The following is a 13539-nucleotide window of genomic DNA, read 5'->3' as shown; positions in this document are numbered from 1 at the left end:
GAATATCATAACAACTAGGATCTGACAAGCTCCTCACGTTTGTTTTCCAAGACAAATATAGAACAAGATGGTTCAACTTTCTGACGCAGTCTCTGATTTGTCAAACACCTTCAATAAGCAGCTCTCCCTTCTGAAGGTACATCAACAGAGGACAAGCTCAGAAGTACCATGAATTTCCCTCAGCTCAAACTTCTTTCAAAAACCTGGTTTCCACGGCATTGGATGCGCAAGCCTATTAAGACACTAGCAAAAAAAAAAAAAAAAAAAGGAGTTCACAAAAATTCCCTTACGTGTTTTCTAGAACTGCATTACTATTTTGGAGTTCTTGAAATCTGACATATATTAAGTAAGAGCAAAAGACAGACAACCAAATCACAAGCATGTATGACATTCACCAGTTTGAGAGGGTGGGGAGGAAGGGCCAGGGCAGAGATGGAATTGCTAAGGCTGCTCTACTTCTCCATTGCCATTTTTATTTCCACACACAACTCAAACAGGAAGTTGCACATTGTTCCTGTAAATGGATTTCCCTTAGCCTCCTACTCTCGGCCACTACTGATATGAAATACTACAATTACATCTGCTGGTAACATCCAGATGGCCTCAACATTCCCAGCAGCACTTACCCCATACTGAGCCACAACCTTACGCAGCCAAAACTTTTTCAGACTAAGGCAGGGCACTCTGGCAGAGGACCCTGGCCTAAGAAGAAACCATGTCACCAGTTGGACTGCATCTCAGATTTGTACATGCACACACCCAGAAGTCAGATCTTAGCTCCATCCCACGCAAGTGCACCTGAACACAATCACTGCAGCCTGATGGCAGGTTGAAACATAGCACAAGTCTTAAAGAGAAGTCTTTTGTATAGGCACAGAGTACACTACGATGTCCCTGCTGCTGAACATGTTATTCTTACAACCACTACAGTAAATTCATCAGTCAGACTGATCATGTGCTCAGAAATTAGCCATTTCCACTGAGCAGCTATTAGCATAATGATTAAATTTGATTGCAAATGCTCAGGGAGAAGAGAAGCATCAACCATTGGAGATGACATGCAGAGAGAAACCAGTCGAATGAAGCAGCCACAAATCTGCAGTTTCCAAGGCCTTGTCTCCAGGATTACTAAGCCCACAATTCAGGGGTTATGGGGAGAGAACAAAACACTGGCACAAGAGAACGGCAGGAAAAAGAGAGACTGGCCATCTCCTGATGTCACTTAAGGAAAAGGTCAGGCATACACCACACAAATATTGACCAATGAAGTGGTTAAAGCTAACTGAGGAAGGTAGACTGGTGCTCTGGTAGAGGCACTCCAAACATAGTGGTGGGTTACTCTGAATGACACTCCAGCATTTCAAGAGAAGGCCTTACTGCCCCACAATAACAACCACCATGGTCACATGCACAGCTGGACACTAACCTGTGCAGTACAGTTAAACACTCACTGAATATCCACAAGAAATCTAATTGCACAGGAAAGTGGTGGGGGTCAACATACTGCTACAGTTACCTTAGTCAGGGAGGGAGGCACTGGGGAGGAGAAAAACATTTCCTCAAAAGATAAAGGGGTACAGCACAACAAAATGTAATGAACTACAAAAAAAGACAACTGTGCAATCTTTTGTGGCCTATCTCCTCCCTACCACTTTGGGAAAGTCTGGTTTTCCTAAGTGAGGCCAATATACTTTTTGGATTTAAATTGTGTATATCCATTCAGCAACACAGAGTGTGTTTACTCCCAGAAGTATACAGCTAACATAAACAACAACTATATATTTGTTTTAAGAACTACCATGATAAAGAAATCCAGGCAAATGGGCAGGAGGAGAAGAGTACACAGGAAAATTTTCCAAGCAAGATCTGCAGACTGCTCACAATCTGTTTTCCCAGGATGTCTGCTTAAGTCACATAATTGTTTGCAGAACCTCTGGTTTCTAAAAATGCATTTGGAAAAAATCACACCACATTTTCTTTATTCCTTTTCTACTGATTAGATGATGCTTCTCAATATTCTCAAACTAGGTAGGTGGCCCATCACTATCCAATAATGACCAGTCAGCAGCACTCTCTCAAACATATTCTAGGCAAAGGTGGAAAACAGGATTTTAGAAGTTTTTCAAATAGTTTCCAAATATGTGTTAGATACATTTATTCCAAGTAATTCACCCAGTTCTAGCAGAGAGCACCTCTGAAGAGTTTCTGCATTGACTGAAGGACTACATGCAGCCCAGGGAAGTAGAGTCTCATAAAGAGGCTGAGTTGAAAGTAAGGTGCAAGTAACTTGAAGTTGTGGTACCCTCAATCTCCTTTTGCTCCCAGGTCTGGAGGTCTAGAAATGAGAAGCAAGCTAACTGGGACTGAAGCTTGATACTGTCTCTGCCAGCCCAGGGGCATGCTGCACTGCAGGAGGAATGCTTAGAGCTGCAAAATCCCAAGCGATTGAACTTTAATTTCTCTCAATGAGAGCTTATGGAAACCATCCCCCACTTCCCAAGGTTTTTATTTGTTAATGAGTCTGTACTAAGAAAAGGGAAAAACTCATTACTTTAACCAAAGCACCATGAACACCCCAGAAGTTCTCTCCTCCAGTTTTAGCATCCAGATGCCAGAGTACCATGAAATGCTACCACTCTATTGGGGTGCTTCAAAACTGTACATACATGAAGCAGTTCTGTCATGCCACTGTCAAAATAAGGCACTAACAGACATGTCCACAGGTCAAAAGGATGAACACCATTCATAAGGCAAAACCAGATATCCTTAATTATACATCAGTATAGGAGGAAGCTAAAACAGTGATACGCAAGGGGTGAGCAGATCATTCTCAGTGTGCAGAGTGAACTAATAAAAAAAAGGATGATCTGGTTCCTATCAGCTTACAGGCTTATGACACTATCAGTGCTGGTTCTTAACATGAGACTTAGTGTATGAGGAACCTAAATCTAAGCACAGTGATACAGGTAAAAGATGACATAGTTGAGAAAGTCTCATTTTTTCAGGCCTTTTGGCTAGACTTCTCTCTTTACCTTAATGACCCATAATTACATGAAGTTAGCACATTTCTGTTATGATTTAGAGGTTTCTCAATTTCCCAAATGGAAATTGTCCTCAGTTACTTCAGAATCTCTCTCATCACCACTGCAGACAAAAAGTGCCCTGAGATGGAGCACCAGCATAACATAATATTTCTACCATTCTCCCACTCTCAAATGCCATATTTCATCTGCCACAACACACATGCAGATCAACTGCATAATTTCAAGTTAAGTTTACTTCTCTTTTCTTTTGAAATCCAGGTTTTAATTAGAAGAAATTCAAGAACTATTTAGAGGAATAAACAAATTGCTAGCACACATGAGCTATGTGTTTAAGCATGTTATTACCTTACCATATACTACCTATGGCCTATTAGAGTGAAAATATTGGATAACACCTTTTTCAGCCTAGCTTGGGAGACAAGCCTTATCCACAGCACAACTCATCTCTTTCAGTGCTGTACTACACCTGGCATTGCTGCATCTTGCCCAATACTTGACTTGACAACACACATAAGAAAATCCTATAAATGGACAAAGAGGATCAGCTTCCCAAAGACGACGTTTATCTCCTTTCCAGTCAGATAAAGGTTGATTTGTGGTTTGAAGGTTTATCCTGCACCCTTACACAGCCTAGTTTTGAACACAGTTTCAAAATGCAACTTAAAATGAAGAAAAAAAAGTAATCCTAAAAGACACTGAGTTCAACAAGGAAGCAGAATTTCCTATGTTCAAATAAAGCCTTTCAGCTGTTATTCAATTTCCTTGGTTTTATATTTTCAAATGATGGCCCAACTGACCTTTCCTGAAGTAACAATATGTTTTATTATTTCCATCACAACCCCTTTTCACTCTAAGGTCCCCATCCTACTTGTTCTTACTTTGTATGGAACTCCTAAAAGCTTTTAATCATACCCTTGTTGCTTCCAATTTTGCCACATACAGGAATTTGAGATAGAATGACAAGATCAGGTTGACAAGACATTATTCCTCTCTCACAAGCAAAGACAGAGAAGCCAGTTAAGAGAAATGGCAAGCTGTGCTTCAATCCTGGTGTGAGACCACACTGAACTCTACTGATGGACCCACTGTAAATAATCATCCTAGGACAACATGTGAGGGGAAAAAGCAAGTGCTTTTAGGCATGAACAGGTAAAGCTAGAAAACCACTGAACATTAGCACCCATACAAGCACACATTCAGCAAAAATTCCTAGCTATTCAGCAGATTCTCAAAGAGGAAGCAAACAGCATACAAAACCTGTGATTCCATGTTCATATACTACTTAAATTTTTGTGGCTTTAAGATATAATTAGGCACAATGTTAAGTAAAATTATTAAATAATGTACCTATTTGCTGGAACCAGAAATTAATATTAAAAAGGAAAATGCCAGCTTTAGTAATCTTTCTTCTGGAATTGAGGAAGAGGTAGACATACTTCTATGGTGGTTATTTCTACGATCTTCTGGAATTGAGGAAGAGGTAGACACTTCTATGGTGGTTATTTCTACAGGCAGTCAGCATTCCAAATGGGAATGACTGAAAAAGCAAATCATAGCCTCTGCTAGTTCTCACTCAAACTGTGCTAGTCCAAATAATATTTCCACTTTTCTCAAAAAAGGAAAATCCTATATACTGTACAGCTTTTAACCAACCAAATTTACGACTTTAATTCTAGCACCATCACTATGCCCTGTCCATGATGGCACTTGCAGCAGGGTCAGTCAAGAACCAACAATATTCCCCAGAATATCTGAATAAATAAAGTTCATGGTAACCTATTTCTATTTAGATGTTTAGCCATAAATTATATCAACTATTTCACACACACTTTTGTCCAATACAGTAAAGGGAAACTTCACTTTGTGCTCTGTGACTGCCCCAGTAATTGCAGAAGTGGTGCTGTTCCAGATGATCCTGGGGAAGAGAAAGGATACACACTGGGGCTCAGCAGCCACATAGGTGTTTAGTAAGATTAACACAGCTGGACAGATTTCCACACTTCATACACACTTTTTCAACATTACAGTAAACCACCAGAAGTTGTCCCAGTTTTAGAAGAGCAGCTACTAAGTCATTCATAGACCTCCCATGAACTAATAAAAGTGTTCACTGCATATATATGACCTGTAAGGGGGCTTTTACAAGATGTGCCTAACAGATACCAAAGGATCCCAAAAGGCTGCTAGTAAAGAGAATAAAGTCAAACCAGCAGCAGCATAAAAAGTGTTAGTGTGTTAGTACTGGCTTATAAAACACTCACGTGAATCATTATTTGGTTTTCCATCTGCAGATCAACATTAACTATGTACTCATGTGCCCTCAGTAAAACCAGCCAGCAGAAAGCACTGAGATTATGAAGAGGGGCAGCCTCAGTGATGGTACAACCAAGACTCATCTGCTCCACAATCAGCTTCTTGTACTTGCTTTTCCCCTCCTTTTCCCCAAATATAATCAGCTCGAGCACAACACTACCCAGCTGACATGAAAACTGAACTGGATGGCATAGGTAATGCTGCTGACTAAGTGCTTTGGTAGCTGGTTACCTGCTGCTGTATTGGGCAAAATTATTCTTATCATGACCTCATACATTGTATTTATGCAACTACAACATTGACAGAGATAACAAAACCTTAATTCAGTGTTAACCAGGAACTATGCACATGTGAAGACTACTGGTATACCGAGACTTGAAACAGAAGGAAAACTAATTTCAGGCAACAATCTAATCAGATGCATCTAAAGGAAAAAAAACCAAGACTCCTTGAAAAGTCCAATATGTTACTTCATAGCAGGTTAGTGATGCATTTCATCTATGTGGTATATCTTCCAGATATGAGGTTTTTATTAAAAAGACTGCACAAACACCAATGACTCCTTTGTTGCACAAAATTATCAAAAGGCCTTTCAGAATAATGCTCACAGTCCTGAGATTTTTGGATGTGATTTCAGAAACCAAGAGGCTGCATCAGGACTCTTAATTTAGTATTTAATGAGGTATCTAGAGCTTACAGCCAAATACCCATTGAGCAGAAAGGAGACTTTAATGGCCTAAAACACATTGAAAACTATGCATTCAGACTGCCCTTCTACCAGGCTGTGGAATGGGAATAAGCATATGAAGGAATTCATTACAGTCAATGGCTATTAAAGTTAGCAACATCCCCCATTCCCTAAAAATATGTTCAAAACCCTGCATTCACAAAGGGGGGGGGCATTCCCTAAAAATATGTTCAAAACCCTGCATTCACAAGGGGGGGAAAAAAAAAGTGGTAAACAAAAGTTTCTGGCTCAGTTTCTTCCTCATCAAAGCAACTGCTCTTCCCTGTCACAGAAAGGCTGATGTTATAGCTGCTCTCATAGGTGTACATAACTAAGTATCATGGGGAGGAGGGTGCTTTGATTTTTTTTGTTGGTCATGTGCTGAGGGTTTTTTTGACTGCATCAGCTGAACTGTATGGGAATTACAGACAGATCCTATGTGTATTCATTTGCGGACATGAAGGGGATTTCTCAACAGAACAGCTGACAAGGCAACCTTTACACATTATATTACATTCTTTGCAATTTATATCTATCATGCAGAAGCCAATAAGCACAAAGTTAGCAATAATATTCATAAGCAGACAGATAAGCAGAGCGAGCACAGTACAACTTCTCAGAGCCTTGTCCTCTATCACAGAGAGAACAGGAAGAACAGGATGTGAAGCAAAGGCCACAGAGATAACAGTCAGCACTTTGTTAGGAGAGGGAACATCACCCAAGGCAAGGTTAATCTAAGCAAAATGTGCAAGTTTCTTTTCTGTATTTAGAGTATGTAGAATATTTGTGTCTGTTGACGAGCAACGACAGTCCAAGAGACATTGCCCTACAACATCAGATGATGCTTTAGCTCCTGCAAGATTAGATGATGCTTTAGTTCCTTCAGGTACTTTTCGGTCTCTTCACATACTTTTGGACATGTAGAAAGAAAAGTTTGTATGGAAGTGGAGCTTACAAAAATCTCTAGATACAGGGTGGCAGCTTCTCCCCTGACTTTGTAATTGTCTCTGCCTTCACCATTTAGTTCCTATAGTTTATGGCATGCTTGCAAATACGTAAGTCAGGTTGTAGGACATATACAGCTACTGCAGTGTAACACTGAAAAGAGTCATGGCAGAGGGTAACCTGTTCCAGTGTTGCACCATGCTCCAAAATAAAACAGATTTTCCCAGCACCACGTATTAACCTGTTGAGCTTCAACTTGTGGCTAACTGTTCAACATTACACTGTCACTACCAAGCTAAAGACTAAATGCAAAGACAGAAACAGACTTCAGTATTAATAGGCTACCATAATCTCATTGCTTTGCTTTCTCTTTGTCAGAGCAAACAAGCACAACTCCTTCAACATCTCCTTGTAGGCTGCATGCTCCATGCCCCTGACCATCTCAGCATCCCTCTCTGGTGGACTATCTCCAGTTTCCCTAAAACACTCTGGAACACAGCAGGGGTGATCAAAATAAAAATGGACACAGTGCTCCAGATGAAGTACCATCACTGCAGAGCAGACCCCAATCACTGCCTTTCATCTGCCAGCCACACTCTTCCCCAAGCAGCCCTGCCACGCTGCTTCACTCACTTATATGGCCTTGTGTTGTTGGCTCATGCTCAGCACAGTGCCCATCAGCACACCAGATCCTTTTTCAGCACATGGCTACTCACAGAGTCACCTCCCAGAGCACACAAATGCATGGGGTTATTCCATCTAAGGTGCAGGGCCTTGCACATTATCCAGTTTCCCAAGGCTTTTGCTGGTTCAATAAGGCTCCTATGTGCTGAAGCTCTGCCATTCAGCATATGAATCACCTTTCCTGATTTAGAATTATTCCCAGATTTGTTGAGGACATGCTTTATGTTCTGAATGGCTTCCAAAGAATGTTCTGAACAGTGCAGGCTCCAGTACTGACCCTGCTTGTTAGCAGCCATCAACCATTTGCTAGTTCTAGCTAATTTTCTTTCCAGTTAACAGTTCTTTCATGTAGCCCATGTATTCCTTCAGGTCAGAGACAAAGGTCAGGGTTTTAAGCATTCTCTTCTTCTCAAAGAGGCAACTTCAGGGTAAAAGTACCTGGACAGCTGTACTTTGGAAGCACATCCAGTCATCACTAAGAGGATCTGAAAAGGTCTTTTGCTCCTTTCCATAACCGTACTAAAGTACTTCGCATAATTACTTGTTCCTAGGCATGACCACCCACATTCATCAGCAGATGATTTGTCACATTTCCTACCCTCGTTCTACTTCCTGGCTTTCAAACATGAAGCTGAACTGTGTTGTGATCATATAACACAATCCATAAATGCAATATCACATTAATCCAAAGTATACATGCTGAGAGAAATCTCTTTTCCACAAATTCAAACATAAAGTGTCCACACTGTACATGGACTGCCTTATGCCGCTTCAAACATCAAAGACCTGCTGAGCATCTAACAGCTCTTGTGCTCCTCTTCCCTGTCATCAAACACCAATTTGCTACTACTTAGAAGCTCACCCCTTCAAACCCCAAAACATTCAGCAGAGCTTCTCTGAAACCTAATCCACATCAATCCTGACTGGTTGCACACCCAAGGGAAAGGCCTTGGTATTTGGCAGTGGTGTCTATGAGTGATGGTCTATAAGAAAACATCTGCATGTCTGCACTATTGCCCTGACTTTAGCTAGACAACCACATCATAAAAACAATAGGTATTTGGCTTTCTGCTTGCACACAGCACTTGAATTATGCATGCAATTAATTAGACATGGATGGCAATAGGCAAGATTATTCTGTACTAACTCAGGGATTTTTTAATTTTTTTTAGATCTACAAGATTTTAACTTTTAATGGTAGCAAACGATGCACACCTATCTTTTTTTTTTTTTTGCTGAGAGTTACGCTTTTAGAACATTCTGTTTAGCAATAGTCCCTATTTCACATTAGAGGAAAGCTTCAGATGCAGAAGAAAATCTTAACACTGAATGTTTGAGGGGAGGCAGTGTTTCCTGGTGTAAATCATAATTTCTTACAAAAGGAATCTATAGCTTTCTTCATGCTTGAATTTAAATACTGAGCTATTTAAAAAACTGTTTATGTAGAGGGGGAGAAAAAAAGAAATAGTTACTATACCCAGTACTGCTGCTGCTCAAACATAAATGTGAATGCTGATCTGCTAACAATTTTCAGTTTTGACACAGTAAGCAAGAATGTCCCTGACAACCTCTCTCTCCTCTGATGAATCTGGCTGTCCCATCTTCATTCCCCTGAAGTTTGTGGAAATGAATCAGCAAAAAATTTATCTCTGCCAAAGGTTTTATTAAGGTCCAGGTAGACACAACCACAGCCTTTCCCTCACCTACTAAGCAGGTCCCCTTGTCACAGAAGGAGATCACACTGGTCAAAGGGGACCTGCCTTTCACAAACCCATGCTGGCTGGGCCTAATGCCCTGGCTGCAGATGCCACATGATGGCACTCAAAATGATCTGTTCCATGACCTTTCCCAGCACCAAGATGAGACTGACAGGTCTGTAGTTCCCTAGATACTCCTTCTCACCCTTCTTGTAGACTGGGCCATATTTGCTAACCTTAATGCCTTTAATGATCACTTGATGTTCATGTTGGCCCAAAGTATACACTTTTTTCCTCCCAAATTTTGCCTAACAGGATGAGTAGGATCCCTTACACCAGAAAGGTTTGCAAACTTCTCAAGAACTGTGATCAAGTCTCTGTTCTGCCATATCAAAGCAGCTTGGAAAGGTAAAGCAAGCTTGGCAATGCTCAAAGTCAATATGAAGGGTTTAAACCAGATTGCTGAGCTGTATATGCACAGCCCCATATACTGGGCATAGTAAATAATTACGTGGCAGGTCATTCCAGACCCATGCATTACAGCTGAAAGACAACTGTGACTGCAGAAAATACAGATGCAGCTGGGCAGGCTTTTGCTCTGGCTGCTACATGAAAGCCATTCCTGGAGCTGTTCACTACCTCCGTGTGCTCAGAACGGCGCTCCCTCACCACAGTGTGATTACTCATGTGAGGCCTCTCTGTTTCTGCTCAACAAGAAACCAACGCTGAATTAATTTTTTCCTATAAAACCAAGCACACTTTCCAGCTGTAAAATTAAGCTCCAGTAACATCAAAACACGTTAGTCCAACACCTAACTTTTTATGAGTGCTTTTTCCAGTGAAGAAGATACATAGCTAGGAAAAATAATGAGTGACTACTAGTCAGGATTAGCTATCCAGTCATTTAGCCTACAGTCATTCTGGAAAACAAGCAGAGGGAACTGAAACACTGTGTGGGAACAGAAACTGCCTGTAGGTCAGAAGAGCCACAGGATTTTCTTCTTTAGAAAGAACTATCAAATTGTACCTTATTTCACAGATAACTGCTCTTTTTTGCAAAACCCAGAATTGAGTAATTGACCAGCAATGCCTCAGATTTGTGTTTCTAGGCAGTATTTCTTTCATGGAGAAGAATTCCATTTTGACAATTTGTTCATCCCCATGCTTTAGTGGCATGAAAATATTCACAACTGATACAAGCACAAGGGAAAGACACCCTGGAGATCTTGGAGCATTTAAAAACAGTCTACGAAAGCAATTGCACAGCAGATTTAAGAAACGCACTTGAAGCACTTGAGCAGAAACATTTCAAAGCAAATAGCTGAGCTGGTATGTGTGTGTTATCTGCATCCAGTTTAATTCTACAAAATTAGTCTGCAGAGGCTCATTTATAAGCAAGGATTAGTTTCAGGAAAGACCAACCAGGACAGAAACTACAAGCAAGTGACCTTGCTAAACACTCCTCAAGAGCTCTACAAAGCACTGATTGTTCACAGTCTTTAGCAAACAGTTCATGTATCAGGTGACCCAATAGCTTTCAGCATAGTGCCTTCAATTCAAGCAGCAAATAGTACAGAGGGTTAACACCTCTTGTGCTAGTATCAAACATTTTGGCTTTTTCCATGGTTAGTCATATTAGTGGGCCAATGAGAATTTAACAATAATCACTATACACACACTGCGGCTCTGAAACATGTAAGAAAAGATGTGCTCCGTATAAAAGGGCATCCAATGCTTGGGAAAGTCTATAGGTTCATTCCTTTATCCAGTAATTTCTTCAGAGGTAGCTGTAATTCCAACCTCAAGAAATCTCTGAATACATAACAAGAAACTTATCTACAGCAATTTTATTTCCTCCTACTTTCCTGTTTCAGTGGCAGGTACCTTTTAAATACTCCACACAGCTTGTTTAGTTCTCAGCACATATTAATTTGACAAGATTTTTTCACAGGTTTGTTACTAGGAGGGCCCTTCCACAGGCACTGGAATCTTCTCCCTGCTGACATGCTTTTAGTGAAGCACTGTGCAGCCATTTAACAAAGATGTTTAGAAAGCATGACTCTAAAAGAACAGTAAGCAGAGGTTAGTAGGGTCTATAGGGAGATAGAATAGACAGCAGAGGCATGAGAAGCATTTTCTTTCAAATACTTGGTCTATGGTGTACCACTAACAGGATACTGGTTGACCACCTAAGGTTATTCATTCACTGGCTGCACTGAAGAACAGCCTAGGTTGAATCCTCTGAGATTTGTTTATGATACATCTCAGACAGGCATAGGACAAAGCTCAGGAAAGATCTGACTGAATTTCAATACGAGCGTATGGCAGAGTAGACACTCAAGGCAACTTCAGAAAGGCAATGTAAGGGTGAAATAACTGAGTCCTATCCCTGCCTTCACTGGCACTAGCATGGCACACACCTGGTTATGCAACAAGCCACTTCCAGATTAAACACAGCAGACATTTTTTGGCTGAGTTACCACACAATCAGACCAACCATCGGGCACAAGGCAGGCAGCAGCAGCAGCAACTCTTCCCCCCACTGCCCAGAAGCAGACAGCCAGGGTGAAGCTTTAGCCAGGGGAATACAGGGGTAGGCCTGTTCTCTCTTGTCATCTATTTCCATGTCCTCACTGCAGCAACTCTAGGAATACTGCAGCCACAGTACAAGTCAGGTCAGCTCACTCATTCAACAGTCTTGGCTGAGAAAGTTTGGCTTGAGAAGGTAGTGGCAGCATGTGAACCTCTCTCCCCCTCCACACAGCACATGAAATTACATCCTGCAAGGGTACGAAAACAAATTTGCTGCATACATTCCAATGTTAAATAAAATATCACCACTCATATGGCACTTCTAACTGGATTTCCTTCAGAAACAGAATCCTCCTCTCTACCCCTCCCCTCAGCTACAGCTTCAGATCTTGGAATCTTAATAATTAATTCCTGCTTTAAACCAAATATAATCCCAGCACTTCTTGATCTAGGAACTATTTTATTTTGGTCATGACCTTTATCACAAAGTGGCTTTCATAAATATTAGAACAAAAAAGCCTTACCACTTTCTATCATAATACTCAGAAAATTCAAAGAAGTCAACAAAAACTATCCAGCTCAATAATACAAGAGACATTATAATGCCTCCTCCAACACTGTCAGTCCTTGATTAAAACAACAGAATTACCTGAGAGATATGGTTGATGGAGGACTCCATCCTCCGTAGCTGGGATGCTTGGATGTCCAGCAGTTGTAATACATTGTTGGCCAGTGCATTGATCTGATAAGCAACACTGGCTAGAGACTGAGTTGTGTAGGCTTTGGTCTCTTCTAATGCTTTCCTTTTATCTGGAGCCTGTAAAACAAAAGAATAAGATACCTCCTTTAAGACCAGGAAAAAGGCAGGGAAAAAGGACAGGACAAAAAATACAACCTGTATTTAGAAGAATCTGTGATCAGGAACTGACTGTGCAGTCAAGGTACTTAATCTGCATCAAGGTACTTAATCACATTTTAAAAATTCTCAATCATACAGAGCAGACAAAGAAACTGAAAAATACTTCAACCTTAATAAAATTACACACAAGAAACAATTCATTTGGTAAGAAAAACACTACTATGATTTGTTGGAGTTGAATTTCTAAGGCCTGTCCAATTCTTCATTTCTCAAAAAGCCTCCAATTCCCCACGAAAATGCACCAAAACACACCTTCTGCCATCCCTTATGAGGTCATGCAGCCCATGCCAATTGAGATAGAAATATATTTTCCCACAGTTGGGTGTCCCTTTCTATACATGCCATCTACAAATCCAACCCTTCAGGTATGCTGGCTACTACTCTCATTCCAGAAGGGTGAGCAGAGCACTCTCAGAGGCCTCCTGAATGTAAGAGTATTTGTGAAATTATCCCTCCTCACACAAAAGCTTAATAAACTGACCTTGAGAGCTGAGAAAGTGCATAATTGACTGAGAAGACACACATATTTTGAGGTATTAGAAGGGAGCATAAGCTTCCCCTGAAGGGCAAAAATATAAGGAAAGGATCACTTTCTAACAGAAATCACACCTTGCCAAGGTGAAGTCCTCAATCTGCCCTGAGGCATTGCTCCCTAGTCAGAGGACAGCTTCCTGTCCA

General features: G+C 40.8%; 1 protein-coding gene across 3 annotated transcripts in view; it reads right to left on the bottom strand.

Annotated features, from left to right (window-relative positions):
- ABI1 (abl-interactor 1) overlaps nucleotides 1-12756 on the bottom strand; it is a 55707-nt gene extending 42951 nt beyond the window's left edge. For all 3 annotated transcript variants that reach the window (XM_009074293.1, XM_009074294.1, XM_009074295.1), the window contains exon 1: nucleotides 12592-12756. In XM_009074293.1, coding sequence (XP_009072541.1) covers nucleotides 12592-12621 — 30 coding nt within the window. In that variant the 5' untranslated portion in view covers nucleotides 12622-12756. The remainder of the gene's footprint in view (nucleotides 1-12591) is intronic.
- Between the last annotated feature and the right edge of the window lie 783 nt (nucleotides 12757-13539).

This window comes from Acanthisitta chloris, unplaced genomic scaffold (assembly GCF_000695815.1).
Source record: "Acanthisitta chloris isolate BGI_N310 unplaced genomic scaffold, ASM69581v1 scaffold4075, whole genome shotgun sequence".
Classification (NCBI taxonomy): Eukaryota; Metazoa; Chordata; class Aves; order Passeriformes; family Acanthisittidae; genus Acanthisitta; species Acanthisitta chloris.
Note: the sequence above shows the minus strand (reverse complement) of the source record. Positions and strands in the feature narration are given on the sequence as shown.